General features: G+C 38.6%; 1 protein-coding gene across 3 annotated transcripts; it reads right to left on the reverse strand.

Annotated features, from left to right (window-relative positions):
* Window positions 1-996: 996 nt before the first annotated feature.
* On the reverse strand, window positions 997-17555 carry gpr45 (G protein-coupled receptor 45). Of its 3 annotated transcripts, none has more exons than XM_039743881.1 (2): window positions 17415-17555; window positions 997-2544 (listed from the first exon to the last, which is right to left on the reverse strand). In XM_039743881.1, exon 2 carries the CDS (start codon window positions 2359-2361, stop codon window positions 1240-1242), a length of 1122 nt encoding a protein of 373 aa, XP_039599815.1. In that variant the 5' UTR covers window positions 2362-2544; window positions 17415-17555; the 3' UTR covers window positions 997-1239. The 3 variants fall into 3 exon arrangements, 2 of the variants coding, with proteins under 2 accessions (XP_039599815.1, XP_039599814.1); XM_039743880.1 differs by lacking the exon at window positions 17415-17555 and adding an exon at window positions 16750-17195; XR_005632546.1 differs by lacking the exons at window positions 997-2544; window positions 17415-17555 and adding exons at window positions 2553-3558; window positions 16750-17329.
* Window positions 17556-22626: the final 5071 nt, after the last annotated feature.

Raw genomic sequence — 22626 nt, forward strand, 5'->3', positions numbered from 1 at the left:
TGATCGACGATGGGTCTGGGAGCATCGTAGTCTCTGTCCAGAAGGTCTCATTTTTTCCTCTACTGTGCATAGCCATGAACTCCATGAATGTGAGAAGTCTCTAGTGTGAAAGTATAAAAAGTTGTGCAAATACTTGAAGTCGCAAATGTTGAGGATTGACTGTGTATACTGTAGATTATTATTACTCTTATTCCCAACCCTCTTTTTTTAGCCTGATTTTCAAACCATAATCTTTTGTTTTACACAACATGCAATCAAAACCTTTCTATTTTAACAGTCTGGTGCAAAATATAGGGTGGTCCAGATCTAATTATGCAATTTTCATTACACTATAACTTAAGTTTATTACATAGAAAATCACCCGAAACATCCCGGACCATCGAGAAGTGTGCGAACGGACGACATGAAGAATCGTCTTTGCGCCAAACTGGATTCATCCCCACATAAATCAAAGTCATCCAGACGATCTGGATCTGCATAATTAGATCTGGACCACTCTGTACATTATCAAATGTCTTTTGAACACCTTGTAAAAATCAAAAAAGCTAAACATTTCCCTCTTTCAGCCTTACCAGTGTGATGAAGAAAACACTAATCCTCCATGTCTTTCTAATTGAGGTATCACAATAAATTAAGTATGTTTTATGCTGTATATATACTGCATTTTCTGATTTCTTTAATCCGATTACTGATTACTTATTTTCTCTCGAAATGGCGTGAAGCCAAGACAAGACATCAATCCATCACACGACCCATTTATGCCCACACTAACCAACTGAATAAGTTATTTTCAGAGAGAATATGAATCCATCCATATTTGCATACATTTTCTGAACCCATTTTTCAAGCACATCGTAATCTATCCTAGCAGCATTTGGATAAAAAGAAGAAACCAGCTGCAACTCATGAACATGCGATTTAAAGATGGCTAATCAAAGAGAACTGGAAACTTCACTAATGCAGGGAGAGAACATGAAACATCACACAGCAGGGCGTGGACCAGGGTTGAAGTGTGAAGAATTTCACACAATTTTAGCTGGAAATAGAAAAGCAATATTGTTTGTTTTACTCATGCTCAAAAATGAGAATTGACAACAGAAAATATTTACAAAATGGTACATTCATTCATTTCAAAATTAAAAAATGAACATATTCATTTTAAAATCTTGAGTTACATGTTCACATCCAGTTTACTCGTTTTTTTCTTTGCTTCTTTTATTGTGCCTATCCCAATATACATTACACAGCAGACTGGTGCTCATTACAAACGTATATCGTACTTGGGCGTACTCTTCTTCTGGCTCTCCCAGGCACTATGGGTAGGATCTTGAAAGTTTTGGGCATGAATTCCAGGCAGGCCTGTCTAAATTTTTTAATTCTCCAGCAATATATAATGGGGTTGAAGACAGTCTTCAGGTAACTCAGCCAGAGCACACAAGTACTAACAATATAGAAAGAGGAGCTATAGTAAAAGCTGTGACTGAAGACAGAGAGCAAACTCACAACTGTGTGTGGCAGCCAACACACGGAGAATCCAATGAAGAGGATCAGAATGGTGGTGAAGGCTCTGGTCTTGAAGCTTACGTCTACATTCATCTGATGGGGTCGCTGCAGGCCCATGAGACCGAGCTTATTGACTTGGTTCAGGCATAAGCTGTCAGCATGGTTGTGAATTCTAACTGCATTGTGGCGTACCGTGTTAAGGATACAAAGATATGAATACAACATGACAGTGAATGGGATAAAGAAAACAACAACCACAAGTAATACGGCATAAGCACGATGAGCAAGTGACTCGGTATATCCCAAAACACACTGGGGTGCCCGGGCTGGAACTTCCACCACAGTCCAACCTACCACAGATGGAAAAGACATACAAAAGGAGATGAGCCAGGAAGCAGTGATCATAATTTTGGCACGTTGTGGGTTGAGCTTGTCTTGTCTTTGAACGATAATTAGAAAGCGATCCACACTGATGATCAGAAGTATGGAAACTCCTTCCAGAACAAAAAACCAATAGAGCATAGCTGATATCCTACAGAAATAAAATCCAAAATGCCAGTCGACTGTGATGATGGTAACAGCTGTGAAAGGCATACACAAAACTGAAAGCATAATGTCCGAGAAGGCCAGCGTAGCCAAGAGTAAATTAATGGCAGATCGCATCGCTGGCTTCTGGTAAACAATGAGGCAGACAATGGAATTGCCTAAGAAACCAACAGCAATCATAAATATCATGATTACTGCGACAAATATCCTTAATGTGATGGGCATCATTATAAATCCAACTGCTGAAAGCCTGGATGTGTTTGACGGATGGGCTATGCAAATCTCCAACATACTGCTGTTACAAACCGACATACTGTTTAATGATGCCAACCGCGTCAGTCCTTCATGTCAACAAATAGGGTGGCAGCAGGTATGTTGATCTTTTCTCTTCAAATCCTGAATGAAGTTTTACATCTTGGTAGCTTAATCTTCCATGATGCTTTGGAGTGGCGCTGAAAGGCATCCTTTAATCTGTCTGATTTTCCACTCTAGAACCTGAAGGTAGAGAAAACAAACAGAACTAGAAAATTTTGTTTGCTTTTGCAAATTCATCTTTACTTTGTCACTGCACCAAAAGAAATGCTGGTTTTGGCTTTTGATTGGTCTTTTATTCTTGCCTGCTAAATATTTTCCTTAAATCATTCATGCAACCCATCTGCTTCTATTTGATGACACCCATTTTGTAATCTTCATTCTTATACTCACTCAGACAGGGTTAAACAGATTCATTCAGTAAATTATGTGAGACCCATTTGCTCTGCTTCGACAATATTCCTTTTCAAAATTCATATTATAATTTCACCATTTAAATGTAAATCACAGATGTGACCCATTTGTTCTGATTTGGTAACATCTGATTTGAAAATCTGCTGATACTCCATTTGTAAATTTGTTTTAAAAACCCACCCTTTATTTGGCAATATCCCATTCAGGAATGCATCATTTCCTCCAAAAAGAAAACATTGCTAGTTTAGATTGATCACAAAGTAACATCAAATTTTTAATTCTCTCCCATACAGCATCAAACATCATCCATCTTGTGAGTCACTGATGTGCAGTTCCATCAGTTATGATACCACATTTGGAAATTCGTTGTGTATTCTCTTCTACAAAGTATACAAAAATTCCATTCTGCAACTTAATTACCTCGCCTCTCAGTTCTGCTTTGGCAAATGTATAGCAGCGTTACTTAAAATGTACTTAAAAACTCCTTGTAGCGCCGGTATGTATTACACCATTGGGCGGCTTCGGAGGGCGCAGGGGTTGCTGGGAAGAAAGGATAATTAAGTGGTTTCTTTAAAAAGGAGCCAAAAAGACCCCAAGGGAATCACAATCATCTGTGTTTGCTTCTACGCATCACACACTATTAAAATTACAACTAAAACCATCGTGGATTACAGACTCCATCTGGATTTATGTGCTTATCCTGTGCTTGCTTGTCCTGGTTGGATACTTCTTCGTACAGGGAGCGCTCTCCATCACGCCAAATCTTCATGCAACAGCTGGAACCTGGTAGGACAAAACTTTGTTTCATTCAAAGGGTGTTCACAGGTGTTCTTCATTTCAAACACCATCGTCATCTGTACCTACTATACTGAATTGTGTTTAGACTTTATCAAGTTAATCATTTACTGTGTACTGTCTAGTGTTTCGTTCACTCAGTTTCATTTGTTCAGTGTTTGTAAAAATTACCACCATCGGGGAATTGGTTAGGGCTTTTGCGTACATGTTGTTTGTTTAACAATTGTTTCTGCCTTTTTGTTTAATATATACTTTATTATCTTTATTACTGATTAATTGAACCTCTTTATCAAGGTCTCTGTGTGTGAGTGAGTGCGTGCTGAGTCAAAGTTGGGTGTGTTCCTGGGGTCCCCATAATAAAATAAATGACGGTGTAAATCTTAGCATCCACCACTACAAATTTATTTTAAATGTTCAATCAGGCAACATTAAATAGTTCCATTCTGCAAATCATTTATGACATCCATTTGTTCCAAATCCCTAATATTTTGTTTCATTCAGAAAGTATCAAAATGTCAATTTTGTAAATCACAGAGATAACCCATTCTTTAGTTGGCAGTATCCTACTTGGGGGCTGTTTTATATACTCATCCAACCCGCTATATTCTAATTACAGGGTCACAGGGGTCTGCTGGAGCCAATCCCAGCCAACATGGGGCGTAAGGCGAGAAACAAACCCTGGGCAGGGCGCCAGCCCACTGCAGGGCACACACACACACACCAAGGACAATTTAGAATTGCCAATGCACCTAACCTCCATGTCTTTGGACTGTGAGAAGAAACCGGAGTACCCAGAGGAAACCCACGCAGATATGGGGAGAACATGCAAACTCCACGCAGGGAGGACCCAGGAAGCGAACCCGGGTCTCCTTACTGCAAGGCAGCAGTGCTACCACTGCGCCACCGTGCCACCCCCATACAGCACAAAAAATTCTATTTTGTTGATAACTGTTTTGCATATTGTATTGAAAAATAAATTTCATAATCACCTCCTCAAAGTATTAAAAATTCAATTGTGTATGTCATTCATGTGATACATCGCCACTGATTTGAACAGGCATGATTTAGGGAATTCATTTTATATTTGCCAAGTGGAAACTACTCAAAATTTCAATTTTATAAACCTTTGATATATCTCTTTTAACCTGATAATATGAGATTAAAAAAATTGAAACTTTGTTTTAAAGGAATACTTCACTTAAACATGACTTTTTTGCTGTTACTTTGTGTTTTCTAGTGATAACCAAAAATAATATTTAGTCTTATATTTTATGAAGAACAGGTACACAAAAAACAAACACCTTATAATACAAACCAATGGTGAACAATGTGAAAAATGTCAATGGAAAAAATACATAAATAACATGAAATTTTTTTATCATAATTTTGGTTATCCAGTTGTTGTCTCACAACATATAAAACACATTCATTTTTGTCAACATTTTGTTAAATATGAGAGTCAAATGAAAACATTAAAATTACGATAGAAATCATGAACACCATAACATTGTCATGTAAGTTGGCAACATCGTTAGCAATGACATTAGGAGTGTTCGGCAGGTGGAAATACAGAAGTTGTATAAAGATAGAAGCCCAAAGAAGAGCAATGTTCGGTCATCTGTTTTTTGAGGTGTGAAGCGGGGGGTGAAACCTAAGGAAACAAATCAGCAAAAGAAGGATTTTTGGATTTCAGAATAGAGGTGTCTTAGTGCAACATGAAAATTCTCTGTCCCATATTGCCCATACAATGGTTCCAACCATTGAGGACCTGCACATTGAATATCTTCCAAAACCACTATACTCACCAGATTACCACATCTGTGGACCTATCAAAGACACAATGGACAAAAAGTCTTTCAAGTCAGATGAAAAGATGCAGCAGGAGGTGCATGCAACCAAAATACACTTACCCAGAGGAATCCATGAACTTTGTAAGTAAAGTGGAGATTACTTAGAAAAATGATACAGTTGTATGACATATTTGTTGCAATAAATAATGAAAGAAATATTTAAGGTTTGCATTTAACTCCCACTCATACATACCCTACTCATAGAAAAATCAGCAACCATCATAAAGGAGGAAATGCATTCACATAATACTGTGCTTTTAAATTAAAGAAAGGACTCTTGACCAGTGAATACAGTGGAGTGGCGGATCTCGTATTCCTTTAATTAATCATTGAGACAACGTTAAAAACAGACTATTTCACAAATCATTTATGTGACTCTCCTGTACGGATATGGCGATTTCTGATTTGGAAATTTATTTTTTACTCTTTTGTAAAGTATTAAAAAATCCAGCTATGAAAATCATTCATGAGATCTCATTTGGCAATATTTCTTTTGGGGATGGAAGAAAAAAAGCCTATCAGGATTTGCTCGATTACTATAAGTTAGGGAGTTAACTTCTACTAACCAAAAGGCACATCAACGCAGACGGAAGAAGCATGTAGGTTGCAAAGGCCAAGTCAAGTCAGCGTCACCAATAATAAATCTCTGCTGACTAAAGGAACATATAGCCATAAATTTCCTAGCCTCTCTTTTGTGCCTGCCTTAAAATTACAATCTACATTTTGTAAACGGAAAATCTTATATTAGCAGTTATTTATTTTCAAATTTTGTGTCAACACAATGAAAAGCTTTTTGTCTCTTATATTGCAGTGGAGCAACTCATCAGTCACAATGGTGTACACAAAAAATGACAGGCAATCACCGCAGAATAGAACACTGATCGGCAATAAACAAAAGGCTTAGAAACACATTCAACAAAATCATGGGCTGCAAGTTGAGGGATAATGGGAGTGGGAGTCCACAATTCAAAATTTTATAACACATTTGATGAAGACAGAATTAATAATTCATAGCTGGCACAAAGGACAGGAGCTTTACAAATGGAGGATAAAAGCTGTTTGCAAGTCTTAAAATCTGAGAGTCTACAGCATTTGAGGGTTGTAAATCTGTCACCTTTATAATAATAATGAATTACATTTATATAGTGCTTTTCTCTAACCTACTCAAAGCATTTTAGCTAGCCAGTTGGGGACAGGGGATGATTTGGGGAACGAAATGACCAGGATGTGGTGGGCAATTTAATCATGACATTGGAGTACACCCTACTCTTAGTGAATGATGCCCAGTGATCTTTTATGACTACAGAGATACAGGACCTCAGTTTTATGTCTCCCCTGAAGGACATTGCCAATGTTTACAGCTCAATGCCCCCATCACTACACTGAGGCATTGGAATGCACATACAGATCAAGGGGTAAACACCTGTGATGGCCTTGTAGCAGGGCCACATAAGTGTTGTTGTTTATTGTGTTTGCACTCTGTCACATCACCCCGTTTAAACTAGTATGTGTTTGTTTAAATGTCGTCCTCGTAAGAAGAAACAGGGAAGGCTGTTGCGGGGAGGCAGTGACCCCTGGAAACGTCAGAACCGGAGTTTTCCATTACATCCGGCTCATTATTATTTAAACAGAAAGGAGGGAAAGAAGAAGGAGAGAGGAGAAAGAAGGAGATTCTACTAACACCTACTAATCATTAATTTCTGCTTTCATCCAAATCACAACAGTTTTCCAGTTTGTTTCTCACTCTGCCAGATTATTACAACTGATTCATCTCCAGAAACCCCGGGGTTTGACATTATTTTCCACCATCGCCGAGGAATCACGGTGAGCTTGTTCCAGTATTTCATTCGGGAGAATGAAACACAAACCTTTTGGGATAGTTATCAGTAATTTGGACAGTTATTTACCCGGACTCGTTTCAAGTTGATTATCATCTCAGTTATCAATCGTTATCATTTGTGTTGTGTGTTTGTTATTCATGTGCAGGGACAAGGGAGGATTTATTATTGTATATACATTGCTTTTCACATTGCTGGTGTGGTGGAGGGATATATATTGTGGCAGGTGGCCGGGTTCCATGCCCGGCCTTGATGCCCCTGCTGCATATGTTCCAGGGGAGCAACCATGGGCAACTCAATACCTCCCCCGGGACGCTTGGTGGCAGCCTTCCTGACCAGCGGTGATCCTTCAACCTCCCACAGGGCTCCATGGGAGATGGAGTCCTCAACAGACCGGTTGGGAGTTGGGGTGGCCGCCAGGGAGTGCTGCATGGATTCCAGCGCCTTTTCACAATATATATATTGTGTCTGGGATTTATAATACTGTGTTTGTCATTTTGCTGCATCCATTATATTACTGCACCTGATTTACATTTGAATATAGTGCTGCTTGTGGTTAACCATTGATAGGGGGAAAATGTTATTTGTCAGAGTTACGGCTTGGTAGACTGAAGTTTCCTCAGTAATTATTCCAGGCCACGGGTCCTGGTAGTGTGGCTGCCGGCCGGGTAAGGGGTTGGCCATTACAGCCTCAGCAGCACCTCTTCCACCAGCTTACTCCTAGATGGTTTCTTATCCATGTACTGGCCTAACCCAAACATTCTCAGCATCAAGAAGTTCTGAAGATCAGAAGATCTGCTGCAAGTGTGCACTTGATAACCTGGAAGGTGAGACATGTAATCTGTATGATGAGGCATGCAGGAAGGTCTGGTGTCATCCCATGAAGTAAGTTTAGTTAGGTAGTTACTAAGGCACATCCACAGCATATTTATCAGTACTTCCATATAATCTGAGCAAAGGTGTTCAATTGACAGTTTGTTTCTTTTCAGAGTTTCATTCAATGATTTCCTTTCTGCCTTATTTTTGATCCAGGATATTTAAATCTCAGTAGTTCCTGCAGTCTCCTCTGAAAGACTTGTCACATCCCAACACAGGCATTCAATGCTCAGAATTGTTATAAGAATAAATAAACTTCACAAAAAATGTGTTAGGAAAAATTTCAATAAAAAGGAGATTCTACACCCAATAACAGGTACACTACTATTGAACAAGATAATGGCACAGAAGCTGGAAAGGGGACCACAGTGAAAAGACAAGGCGGCAGGGTTTCTCTTTCAAACCAAAATAAGAATTCTTATCAGAAAAGGCTGGCAAAATGTGTGTTGTTTATGGAAATCAAAGCTGAGAGCAATAAGCTTAATTCAACATTGTTGACTGGCATCCCCTGTTACAGAAGCCTCCATATATTTTTTTTTTACTTTCAATCTTTAATTACAGAACCCATTTTAGAAATGAATGCCACTTTCAAATATTGCATAAAAGCTTTGCAATTTATTCTTTGTGCTGTGGGCAATGGAAGAAAAGGCATAATGGGTTCACACGCTTACAGGCACATCCTAATTATTTATAAGGAGGACCTTATTTACGGAGCCATGAACTAAATTTTTCTACAGCCAACATGCTGTCTAGTCACAGAATAAAACTGTCAGAGTACACTGTGATGGCTCCTCAGGAGGCCCTGTTTAATGATATGTCTGAGGACTAGGAGATTCATTCAGAATATTTAGATCCACTTCAATCAGTGTTATCAATGACTTGAGGAAGACTTTGGATTTATGAATTGAAAATAATTTTTTTCTACCTAAATATTAGGTAGGCAGTGCAGTCTAGCAGCTTAGGTATTGGACTGTAAACCTCAAATTTGTTGGTTTGATATTGCTTTGGATAACAGCATTAGCCAAATACATTTAAAATGTATTTAGAAATAATATAGTTGAGATCTCAGGTGGTACAGAAGGATTTAGTTCATTTAAAGACCAGGTGTAGTTTGCTTTCAAGTCAGAATGACAAAGTCCCTAATAAGGTTGAAAATATTTACCAAAAACTGTCGACAATGCTGCTAAACTGAATATCCACTCAGCCTCTGTTTCATAGACTAAATGTTTTAGTTTCCCAAAAGATAAATACCGTGCCCCAATGAACCATCCATCCATCCATTTTCTGAGCCCACTTTTTTTCCACATTACAGAGTTCCAAGGCATTTGAGCCCACATAGGAAGCATTTAGTGACTGGCTGGAACCAAACCTTCATTGCATGCACATCCATTTATACACACACACTGGGCCAGCACAGTCTAAAATGTTTATGGGTGAAGTGTTAGAGGAAACCCAAGTCTTTGGGTGAACTGTAATATGACCTTGATAGGTGCTCTGGATGCAGTGGCTCCCCTTAAAACAAAAGTGATAAAAACACACAGAAACTCTCTCTGGTTTAATGAGAACACTCAAGCTCTTAAATTAGAGTGTCGAAAACTGGAGCACAGATGGAGAACAACAAGGCTGCATGTCTTTCAAATTGCATGGACAGAGAGTGTTAAAAATATAAAAAAGCTCTCTTTAAAGCTCACTCAGAATAGTATTCTACAATAACAGCAATAATAAAAATCCTTGGGTACTGTTTAGAACAGTGGCTAATTTAACAAATGGGAATTCAGAAAATACGAACAGACATTAGCAGCACAGACTCTATGTACTTCTTTAATGAGAAAATTGAAAATATAAGATCCCAGTGAAAACAGCATACTAGCCTGGCAGACCCTGTCTCACATTGCATTCAACACTTTAGAAATTTTAATCCTGTGACAGAGCAGGAAGTCTTGACTTTAATTTCTAAAATGAAATCTATTACTTGTTCCCTTGAGCCAGTCCCAACAAAACTAGTAGAAAGTGCAATGGATGTTCTGGCAGCACCTATTCTTAACATTATTAATAGTTCATTATCGCATGGCACAGTACCTGATGCACCAAAAGTGTCATTCATCAAACCATTACTTAAAAAGTCAGACCTAGACCAACATATATTTAATAATTAAAGACCCATGTCAAATTGACTGTTTCTCTCTAAAATACTTCAAAAAGCAGTCACCAATCAGCTTCAGTCACAACTTATGCATCACAATTTATTTGAGAAATTCCAGTCTGGCTTCCACACTGGTTATAGTACAGAAACGGCACTAACGTGCGTTGTGAAAGACATTCTGATATCCTCTGATGAAGACAACTCCACTGTAATTATGTTGTTAGACTTAAGCGCAGTGTTTGACACCACTGACCATTCTATTTTACTGCACAGGCTGGAAAATGACTTTGGGATTACAGGCACTGTCCTTGTCTGCTTTAGATTGCATTTATCAAATCGATTCTAGTATGTACAGAAATGTTCTGACAGTACTCTGTCATTACACACAGAAGTGAGATATGGTCTCCTGGTGGGCTCAATACTGGGACCTTTACTGTTTTCACTTTACATGCTTCCACTGGGATCTATCATTAGAAAACATAATGTTAATTTTCACTCATATGCAGATGACAGCTAGTATTGTGATGTGGGATTTTGCATATAACTTGATAAATGTTTTGTATGTCTTTATTTATAATTTAGGCAAACCAATGTAATTTAGTGCTACTTTTACGACTGTCTCTTTGTAATTTTATGACAGGATTTGGGGGGGATGTGTCTTAAACCAGTTTGATGAGTACTTCTTTGCTAAAGTCTTTGTCTCATCCCCCACACAAAGCCAGGTTAGCTTAACATATGGTCTTGGGGGGGTTGCAGGTGTTAAATTGTACTATTTCTCCCATTGGTCTGAGATATGGCTGTCTGGATTGGCTGGAGGTGTTGGACAGAAAACCTGTAAATTTGCTTGCTCAACCACCTTCATTCTCTGATGAAGAAGCATCTCTCTTGCTAACCTGTGATGATGAAGACAACACAATGAAGAGCACAGCTTCAGCCATTTTGAACAGACATGCGGCTGAAAGCTGAGCACCAATGATGCCTTAACTAGAGACATTAAGTAACTACAAGTCTGTGTGCCACCTGAATTACACATCATCATTTAATCAGGTTGTATGGTTGCCAATATTCAAATGTACTTTGCATTCTGTTATTATTTATGAATATTATCAGTAATACATTATTATTTGTAACTTAACTCCTGCTTGTTTTTTACTACATCTAATTGCCTGAGGTTATAGATATAGAAGGGAAGGTGGGGATAAGTTATATACAGTGGTAAGTCTGTGAGATTAGGTATTCTAAGGCTACATATTAATAATACAACAGGGGAAAGTAGAGCAATATATATATATTACTCTACCAAGATAAAACACCTAGTTATACTTTTCTTTTACACCAGATGAAGTTACTCTGATGTTGCCTTTAATTAGTTGTATTAGTGAATTAAAGGAATTGATGGATGAGAACTGCTTGTCTTTGAACACAGATAAAAGAGAGATGTTAATTATTGGACAGAATAACGCTGATCACAATAATATTTTGTCATCATTTAATTCAGACGGATTCACCATTAATTTTACTGAATCAGCCACAATCTAGACATTATCTTTGACTCTAGCATGTCATTTAAAGCATACATTACAAAGCTGTCCAAAACATGTTTCTTCCATCTTAAAAATGTTGAGAAATTAAGGTGTTCTCTAAATATGCAGGATATACTGAGAAATTAATTCATGCATTTATTTCTAGTAGGATTGACTGCAATGCGGTGTTCACTGGCTGTTCAAACTGTTCTCTATACAGCTTCCAGTTAATCCAAAATCCTGCTGCAAGAATTATTACAAGAACAAGAAAATATGAACACATAACTTCAATTCTTAAATCCTTACACTGGCTCCCGGTTAAGTTTAGGGCATTTTTCAAAATCCTCCTTTTAACATATAAAGCCTTAAATGGCCAAGGTCCGCCTTACTTATCTGAACTTATCATGACTTACAAACCAGACCACACATTAAGATCTCAAGATGCTGATCTGCTTATGATCCCAAAGATTAATAAAATAACAGTGGGAGGTTGTGCTTTTAGTTACAGGGCCCCTAAACTTTCTGCCTGCTACTATAAGATGTGCTCCTTACGTCTCAGCTTTCAAATCCCGGCTGAAGACTCGCTACTTCAGTTTAGCATACCCGGACTAAAGCTGCTGATTAACTGTGCCTACTGCATCTCTGTTGTCTGTTTTGAATGCACAATGGGCGGTCGGAAAATCAAGAGTATGCCTTATGAGAAGGATTTAGGAGTCATAGTGGACTCTAAGCTATTGACTTCCAGTCAGTGTTCAGAAGCCATTAAGAAGGCTAACAGAATGATGGGTTATAATAGCACAGTGTGTGGAGTACAAGTTCAGGGAGGTTATGCTCAACCTTTATAATGTACTGGTGAGGCCTAATCTGGAGTGCTGTGTGCAGTTTTGGTCTCCAGTCTACAAAAAGGACATAGCAGCACTAGAAAAGTGCAGAGAAGAGTGACTAGGCTGATTCCAGGGCTATAGGGGATGAATTGTGATGATAGAATAAAAGAGCTGAGCCTTTACAGTTTAAGCAAAAGAAGATTTAAGAGGTGACATGATTGAAATGTTTAAAATTATGAAGGGAATTAGTACAGTGGATCGAGACTTGTATTTTAAAATGAGCTCATCAAGAACACATGTAACACAGTTGGAAACTTGTTAAGAGTAAATTTCGGACAAACATTAGGAAGTTTTTCTTTACACAAACAACGATAGACACTTGGAATAAGCTGGCCTGTTCTTGTTTAGAGTGTTCTAATGTTAGTCATTAGCACTAAAACATAAGTAATATGATAGTTTTTGATAGTAATTTGTTACTAACCCTCACCTATTCTGTTTCTCTTCTTGGTACTTAAATATGGCACATGGTCCCACTGCCCTACTGCCAACTTGTTTGCCTGCCTAAGGTAAAGTCATCTCTGATGGAGGATTGCAGGAACCGTTGGGTAGAAGTGTCCTTTCATTGCATTGGCTGGCCCAGCACTGACTCGGCTCTGAAATGGCCAATAGGGGAGGCACCTTGATGGCTGAGGTATTCAGGACTCTGAACAAATCTGAATCCTATTATGTGATGTCATCTGCTGTTGAATTTTGCTGTGTATTTGTAATATTACTATTGCACTGTTATATTGTGTTGAGGATTACTTGTTTTCTGTTCTGTGTATTGTATTGACCCCCTTTTTTGACCCCCAATGCACGTCCAACCTATCTGGAAAGGGGTCTCTCTTTAAACTGCCTTTCCCAAGTATTCTTCCAAAATAAACTTGGGAGTTTTTCTTTGTCTTCTTAGAGATTTAAGGCTGGGGGGCTTTCAAAAGGCAGGGTCTGATAAGGCCCATTGCAGCACTTCTTGTGTGGTTTTGGGCTATACAAAAATAAATTGTATTTTATTGTATGAAGCCACATGAGCATGGGGAGAATGTGCAAACGCTACACAGACTGTGACCAAGATGGGAATGGAAACTACGGATTTGTTGGACACTATCAGTAATCAATGCACCACGCAGTTGCCCACCAACCAAACCAGTTGTTAGTAATCAATGTACATTGACAATGTAAATGGCATTCCTTGGAGACTGTGAATTATTACAATGCTACCTGACATCATTAATACCAAAATCAGCACTCATTCATCCATTTCTAACCCCACTTAAAGCATGAATATAACAATGAACCTTAATAAAATGATAAGTGTCTATGTATCCGTGTGTGTCTGTCCGGTTGCTATGTCTTTGTCATTCTGACAGATGGCAAACCACAAACATTTGTAGTAATAAAATGCATTGCATTTGTCATTCCAACAGATGGTGCATCACAAATATTCTAAATGATGACAATGAGTAGAAGCAGGGACTAACAACGATATTGAAGCAGATGGCAAAGTCACAACACAAGAATACTGTGTATTCAAAGAAATGTGCAAAGATAAAGGTACAATAATCAAAATTCCAAACAAATGTAAATATAGTGAAAGAGAAAAATTGATAAATAAAGAAAAACAATAATATAGAAAATACCAAAAAAAGCAATGAACATACACTTATATACATAAATATGAAGACAGGCAGAAGAGTGTAGGATTTAATACAACTGAATCAATTGATGACTTAATACAAATACATAACACATACAATATATATATATATATATATAATATATATATAACTATAAATAAAAATAATATTAAAAATAAAAAATGAAAAAGTAATGAAAAACTGACAAAATAAAAAAAATAATTAAGAGCTACAGCTAAAAGAGTTATTAATATGTAAAGTATTTCATTCACTCATAATTTCAGTGGAAGTTGGGGGGGGGGCACCAGATTTGAAGGGCTAGAAGCCCACTTCTTCAGTCCCATACAAAACAATTCACCAAGGAATGAATTTCAAAACACTAAGTTGTTTGATGTAAAGGATGAAAGGAGAAAGTAAACAAGTGAACAACAGCGGACAGTAAAAAAAAAATGACAAAAATTGGGATACACTAATTAGAGTGGAAAGGAACACTTACATCTGCTGAATATATTGTTCTTGTGTTATTATTTTGCCATCTGCTTCAAAATATTACTTTATTACCACTATCTGTGTAAATTCCTTCTTATACATACCGTCATCATTTATAACTAGTCTTCATTATAAGAAGATCTTTTAACGTCTTTGGTGGTGTATTTTAGCAATAATTGTGCATCACAAACATTAACACTGCTTTTACAAGTTCCATACCAGACAGCACATAACAGAGACATGCGTTGCATTTTTCATTCCAACAGATGGCACATCACAACTGTTTTTAGTAATGCATTTTATTACTACAAATGTTTGTAATGCGCCATCTGTTGAAACAACCAATGCAATGCATTTTATTACTACATGCATTACAAAATATATTTCAATAGACGATGCAGTGCAAACCGTTAATGCTGAGGTCTGCGTGGATTACTTACATTTCAGCCTATCTTAGATGGGTATTACAGCTAGTATATATACACAGTATATTTTATATATTTTTTTTTTATTTGAAGCACCATATAAAAAATGAATTAGTCAAGAGGTATTTTAAAAGCAAGTCCTTGCCTAGATCAAGTTGGTTCCTATCCAGCAACCCTTACGTATAGCCAACATAACACAGTCTGCATGCTCTCACACTGGAGACCCCTAAAATATGTCACCTAGTAGTGTGGTGCATAAGGAGCACTTCAGGGGCCTTCAAAACATACATTTTCTAAGCTTCTCTTACACAACGCTGAACTGGATAAGTGATGTATGGCTTCTTTCTGTGTACCTGACAGGTATTCCTAAATCAAAGTAATGATGTATGTATTAAAGATGAAAATAATATTTTTATCAACGATGACATAACACAGCGTGGCTCTCCGTCTCGTCTCTAAGTGATTTTATGAAAATCTGGGCAACACGATTGGCACGTTTTTTTGAGTAGAATGGAACAGCATAAGAAACTGTACATGTATTATTATAATGTAACAGAATCACAAATTAACAATAACTAAGTATTAAGGAATAGTGTAATATATTAACATGAGCACATAAAAACACAATCCATAGCTCACTATATTGTATGTGGCTTTATACTTGCATTAGTACATAAAATGATGCATGACTATAAAATGTGTGGTAAAACAAGCGAAGTTATAAGAATTCATGCATTATGGTACATGACATTTTAGCAGCTGCAATACTTCACATGTACAGAATTATAGAAGTTCTTTTTCTAGAGCTTCTTTTGCACGACGCTGAACTGGATAAGCCAGTGATGGATGGATGGATGGATGCTTACTTTGTACCTGACAGATATTCCTAAACCAAAGTAATGATGCATGCATTGACGGAGAAAGCGGCATTTTTATAAATGACAATGTAAGACAGCGCGATTGGTGTTTCCATGATTCTGCTTACAGCCTACACGGTTTCATTCCGTAAGGTTCACCTGTTTGCACTCTTTATTATTTTATAACGCCCCGTCTCTCCAACTGGGTTCCTTCAATCCCCTTTTCCCCTTTGTACTGCCAAGTGAACTGATGCGCAGATTGCCATTCGGGAGGCGCTATATAACACAAACACTACTTAACAAAGTCCATCACTTGAGGACAAGCGAAGTAAACAATCACCAGTGGTCACCGCCAGCTAGCGCAAGAAATGAACCCGCCGACCCCGTCATTGGAGGGCCAAACCGTCATCACGTCTCCGCTGCCTCACTACCCAGCACTGTGACCCTCAGCTATGGATCGCGAGCTGTTGAACGCAGCCGATGTGTTGTCATCTGTGCCGATGGCTGGCCGACCTCGCGAGGAGGCTTCATGGCAACACCGGGTGCGCACTTTACAAGCTGACATGTAGTGGGTGGTCGGGGTCGAAGCGAAACTACGGCGCGTCCACCAGGCGAGACAGGCTGCTGGCATTTCAGACGCACCGCTCAACCGGACGTGATCTCGGAAGAACAAACACTCACCTGCAGACGGCTGAACCCCATCCTTTGTCAGGCGTCTGCCTCTGCCGTGTCCTCCTCGGGATACGCCGGTTTTGAACCAGTTAGATCCATACGCGTCGGAGGTTCAACTGGTTAAGAAAGAGATGTGCAGAAACACAGAGAGGGAATGAGAGAGTAAAAGGCAAAGGGGGAGGAGATGTGAAGAGAAACGCCGAGAGTCAATGGGTGGGGGCGTGAGAGGGGGGCGCGCGCGGCTTGTGGTGGTCGACATCTCCGTCTAAACGTCTGCCTCAAAATTCGACAAATTCTGCTGCACCGAAAGCGGAGACGTGAAGTAAAGGCGACTTTAGAACGACGTAGAAACATCCGGTCGGTAAAATGAAAAAAACGAAAGAAAGAAAGCAGGCAGTGCAACATCTTATTGGTTCTTCCTCTCGGGGTCGACTTGGGGAGTAGGGCCGATCAAGCGGTGGTACAGTCACCGACGTTAGTAAAATAATCTAATAATAAGCCAGGCCTATTCCTAACGTACAATACTACACCAGAAATCTGGAAACTGCAACCAGCCCAGAGTCATTTAAAATCCCTTCTGAAGAGCTGCACATCCCATCCCATCACTCATTTTATCATTTGCTCTCTGGTGTATGTCACCTAGCAAAAGAAAAATGGACTGCTTCTTTTCTTACCTTCAAAAGCACCTTTATGTTAATTGGCATTAAAAAAGGTGTGGTAGTTTTTTTTTTTTCTTTTTTTAAACTAATTTTAGTCTTGAAAAACAGTTTTAGGTAAAATAATGAACATGTTGCACAGACAAAAAGTAAACGGCAATTAAAACAAGGAAGACACATTGGGAGGCCACACCCTTTTCCTAATTATCACAAGACACGCCCATTATAACATGTACCCCGCCCACTGCCAACTCTGAACTTTGACATTAGTCTATCCTTGCAATGCAACTTTAAAATTAGGGACAGAGGCCACATCCACTCTGCTACATTTTCATTTAAAAATTCAAACATAAGTCGCTATTTTCACTGTTTGTCCACACTACCCCAGCGTTTTTAAATCCAAATGGTGAGCTGTATTCTTCTGAAAATGCCGGCTTAGTGCTGTAATGTGGACAGGTGATAACATGAAGTTTTGAAATTGCAGGCTGTAGTTATGCTCTGATTTTTTTGTGCTTCCCTGATTTGTCACTCATTATGGAAGAAAACCATATTCCAGCATAGCCAACACTGAGGAGTTGCTTTCCATGGTGCTTGTTGTGTTGCTTACCTATATGAGTGTATGCATTGTCAAATGATTAGACTCGATACACTCAAAATGGTTTGGGGTAGCCACCCATATAATTTCCCTGACTGCAAATGGGTTTTGGAAATAGCACTGATGTGCATCAGTTGGAGTCCATAACTGAACTGTTGAAAGGTTGAAAATATGGCAGCTTTAAATGCCTAAACCGGAAGTGATATGGTTCTCGGTGCCGGAGCCGGAAGTGACGTCTTCAAGGTCAAATCAGATAGGTTATCCTGTTTTTGGTCTGCATAGACGACAGAAGAAGGTGTAGCACAACCTGCCACCCCCTGGCCTGGCGTTGGATTGCCTTCACTTAGTCCATACAGCTCCCTCCTACTCGCACGTGTGTCACAGCATCTAATGTGAAAAGATAATTTACTTGTTACTACAATTTTGTGATAAATCTCATTGCTGGCAGCGTTTCTGTCCCTTTAAGTATTTTTTTTCATTGATGCACGCATGGCCAGTGTAGGAGAATGCTTATGTCATTTGTGTTTTTGGTTGCTTTTGTGTAAGGAAGAGATACTTGTGTAAATGATATGTAAATGCAGTAGTGTGGATGTAGCTGAAGTAGCACAGAATGTGTGTGGAAACTTTAACTTCTCCTTTCATATGAGTGTTTCTTATCTCAAACACAGTTCACCTGTCCTTGGGCATAGTTACTAGGTTAGCCTAAAGGTTGCACTCCACTGCTAAAATAATTATTAAGTAGTGAGTACTTTTTTCTCAGAAATTTTATTGAAAACATAGCTAATCTATATGTACTCAATATAAAGCAAAGTTGACTCACAAATCAACAAACAGTATTTCCGGTATTAGTTAAAAAGTTGAAATCTGGAGGTCAGTACAGTGCATAAGTTGGAATTATTTATTCACAGTTTTGGTATATATTAATTTGCCACATGAAATTTTGTTCTAAAGTGAAGCATTTTGTTTAGAAAATTAAAAAAAAACAAGAGGTTGTGTGTTCTTGCAGTTTACAATAGGGCTGTAGGGTACTGGGGTCCAAATGTTAAAACTAAAGCCTTAAAACTTACTGAATAGTCTGTCCAGTTTGAAGTGGCCAAGGTTTTAATTTAAGATACAATGACTTCTGTATTTAGGAGACATCTTTGGAACAATGAAAGGAAACAAGAAATAGTAATTTTAGCACAGATTTTTGGTACTATTTTCTTGGGGTAGGGATACGTTTCCTGTTTGCTTGTCTGCTTGTAGCAGCCATCATGTATGGAGTCTTGACATTTATCCTGGACGTACTAACACTGGCACATACAGTGGAACCTCAGGTCACGACCGTAATTCGTTCCAAAACTCTGGTCGCAACCCGATTTGGTCGTGACCCGAAGTAATTTCCCCCATAGGACTGTATGTAAATACAATTAATCCGTTCCAGACCGTACGAGCTGTATGTAAATATATATTTTTTAAGATTTTTAAGCACACAAATAGTTAATTATACCATAGAATGCACAGTGTAACAGTAAACTAAATGTAAAAACATTGAATAACACTGAGAAAACCTTGAACAGAGAAAACTAACATTACAAGAGTTCACGCTATAGCCTTACGAACCGCTCTCTGTAAACACTTTTTTAATGAGTTTCTAGCACAGAGAAAAAAATGAACATTTGAAAAATCTGTAATTTATACAAAAACTAACCGTAAACAACCAAGAAAACTAACCTTGCACGAGTCGAGTTCTGGCATGAAGGAAGTGAGGAGGAACTGGGTGGAGAGGAGATTACAGTTTTGAGGTAAAGTCTGTGAAGATGCGGGTTCGCTGCATGCTCTCATCTCGCTTCTGGGAGCCCTTAAACCCGTCACCGTGGGTAATGTTACCGATGAGCACGACAGTGAGGCACTACAATAGAGCAATCGGATGGTGCAAAAAGTGCCAAGTGTTTTTATTAAAATCAACAAAACAGCAATCAAAAACAAACTCCAAATTAAATAAAGTGCAGTGCTCTCAGAATCCTTCAATAAATAAATGATCCCATAAAAACAGAAGTGAAGTGGAGGTTAAAATCCAATAGAAAAAAGTCTTCATTAAATATGAGAGTAAAACAATGCTCGAAGCAGTCTCTTTAAAAACAAGCCCGGTTCATTCTTTAACTGCCTTCTCGGCCTTACTGCCTTCTTTAACTGCCTTCTCGCGCTCTCTTACTCTCTCGTGCTCTCTCTCTCACACTCGCTCGCTGCACAGGGAATGCACAGGGAGAGACTGAACATGTGCGGAAATCATCGGGGTGTACGAACCGGAAGGGAAACTGGCTTGTTCGTCACCTGAGTGTGTGGTTGTGAACAGATGCATAACTTTGGCGGACTTTTTGGTTGTAACCCGATTTGGACGTGTTCAGAGATGTTCGTGGCCCAAGGTTCCACTGTATACTGAATTATATGGGAGTGTGAAAGAAACAGCCGGAAACACAATGAAAGTTTGGGGCAGCCACCAGTATGGTTTCCCTGGCTACAAAGGGCTTTAAAGTAGCATACAATGTGTACTGGTTAGAGTCCAAAACAGAACTGTTTAAGTTTGGTGATGGGGGATTTTTATAGGTGGTTCACAGGAAGTAAAGTCATTGGGGCCGGGACAGGAAGGATCTCTCATGTTTGGTCTGCGGAGAGAAAACAGAGAGATTTAGTGCACCCCACCGCCCCCTGGCCTGGCATGGAATTGGCATTTCCTGGTCCCTTTGGTTGACTCCCAAGTGCACATGTGTGAAAGGTAGTTGATTTCTGCTACTTAAAAAAAATGTTATTTTGCAAGTAGGTTTTTAATTCTGTAAGTAGAATCATTAAAAAGAATGATCCTTGAATTATAGAATTCAATAGCCAAATTTACAGATAACAATTGTGATTACCGGCGTGCTTTGATTGAATATGATTATGTCTCATACTCAGATTGGTTAGTCGCTACTGGCAGTAAATCAAAAGAAACTAGTGTGTATGTCAAAAATTGTTAATTTACATCAATAGTAATTTAAAAGGGGTTAAGACAGGAGGGAAAGAGTTGGGGCTACAGGAGTACACCCCGTTTAATGTCCTTTATAGAAAAGAAGAAATAAAAAGATAAATTGTCAATTCTTTATCAACGATCATTGAGAGTTTTACATTTCAGGCTCTGAGCTTTGTCCTTATCCAAAACAGGACCAATAAGCACTGATTTCTGGTTTTTCAGGTCTTTAAATATGAGGTGGAAGGGGCAGAGCTCACAATGTTTCAGCAAGAAACAGCAGTTTTTCCCCCTGAGCTTCTTGTTACACACAACAGGAAACAGAAACTGCATCATTGGTGGTGCAACACTCTTTTCCTTCTCCTGTTGGGAACCCGGACCCACATCCATGAGATACTCCCAGGCTCACGTGTGTAACAATGATTACAAAGAAAAAGTATTATTTTAGAAAAATGACAGTTCAGATATTAGAAAATGGCTGAAACCCCACACTCTAATTTTTGATCTGAGCCTGAACTCAAAAAGCAAAACTAGCACGTGCAAAGAATTGTTTTTATAACACACACTACTTTGGACATTGAATGGAGGGTCTTGCTGTCTTAAATACTGGTGTGTTTGACGTCATACACCGAAACTTAGGGTAGCTGCAGGACAGCAATAAGAGACTTTGCCAATAACAAAGCTGCACAAAATAGTGGCACCCATAAATAAAACTGGAAATCAAAATGGTATAGAAGAAAAACATCAACAAATGACAATAAAAATGAATCCTAGGTTCAAAACCAGAATGAAAGTAAAAAAAACAATGCATAGATATGCACAAAATAATCTCAGTTTAGATGATGTCCGGCTGCATACACATTTCTCGTAGGCAGCAGCACCCAATCTTGTGTACTGTGTGCATCTCTTGAGTGTTGTAGCATTATTTACTGTTTCATTTTCTAGAAATATTACCATGAAGTGCATCATGGTTCCAAAATGCAGCATAACCAGTGCTAGTGATTAGGAGAAGTATTGATTTGGAAGTAAAACAACGTTTTTAAATAACATGAATGTGGAAAATCAGCAAATGCTATTGCTTATGATTTAGGCATGTTGCACTTGACAATCACAACGATCCTCAAAAACAAAGAAACATTTTCCAAGCTTTTAAAGGATTGGCCTCACTGAAAGTTACAAGGCCAACAAAAATGCAAGAGGGGTCTGTATCAAATGTGGAAGAACTGCTAATGACATGGATTGAGGACCAAACACAAAGTTAACTTCCATGATTCGTCCTGTGATTTGAACGTGGTACGAGCACCACATTGGTTTGCCTCTGGAACAGGCTTTGTGCCATAGAAGTGATCGTTAACGTGCTGAGAGGGATTTAAGTGTCACGTACACGTGAACACAACACATCACACAACCTCAGAACTATACTCTCTAGAGGTGTTATCATCTCTGAGACTTACCTTCTGTCCAGGACTTGATAGGAAAAATCTCAAGGGGTGTCTGCTCAAACAAGCATTTCCAATTCCTACCTAGATACTCACAAGAAAATCTAATTTGGAATGTCACACATAAATTTCTTATTCCAGCCTTGAATTAATGGAATGACCTGGCTTTAAACACTCAACAGGCAATTCAGTCTTTCATAACTATAAATTCAT

This window comes from Polypterus senegalus, chromosome 2 (assembly GCF_016835505.1).
Source record: "Polypterus senegalus isolate Bchr_013 chromosome 2, ASM1683550v1, whole genome shotgun sequence".
Lineage (NCBI taxonomy): Eukaryota > Metazoa > Chordata > Cladistia > Polypteriformes > Polypteridae > Polypterus > Polypterus senegalus.

What these genes read in the sequence shown, in the direction of transcription:
- gpr45 (XM_039743881.1), bottom strand. Translation starts at nt 2,361, where the DNA reads ATGTCGGTTTGTAACAGCAGTATGTTGGAGATTTGCATAGCCCATCCG.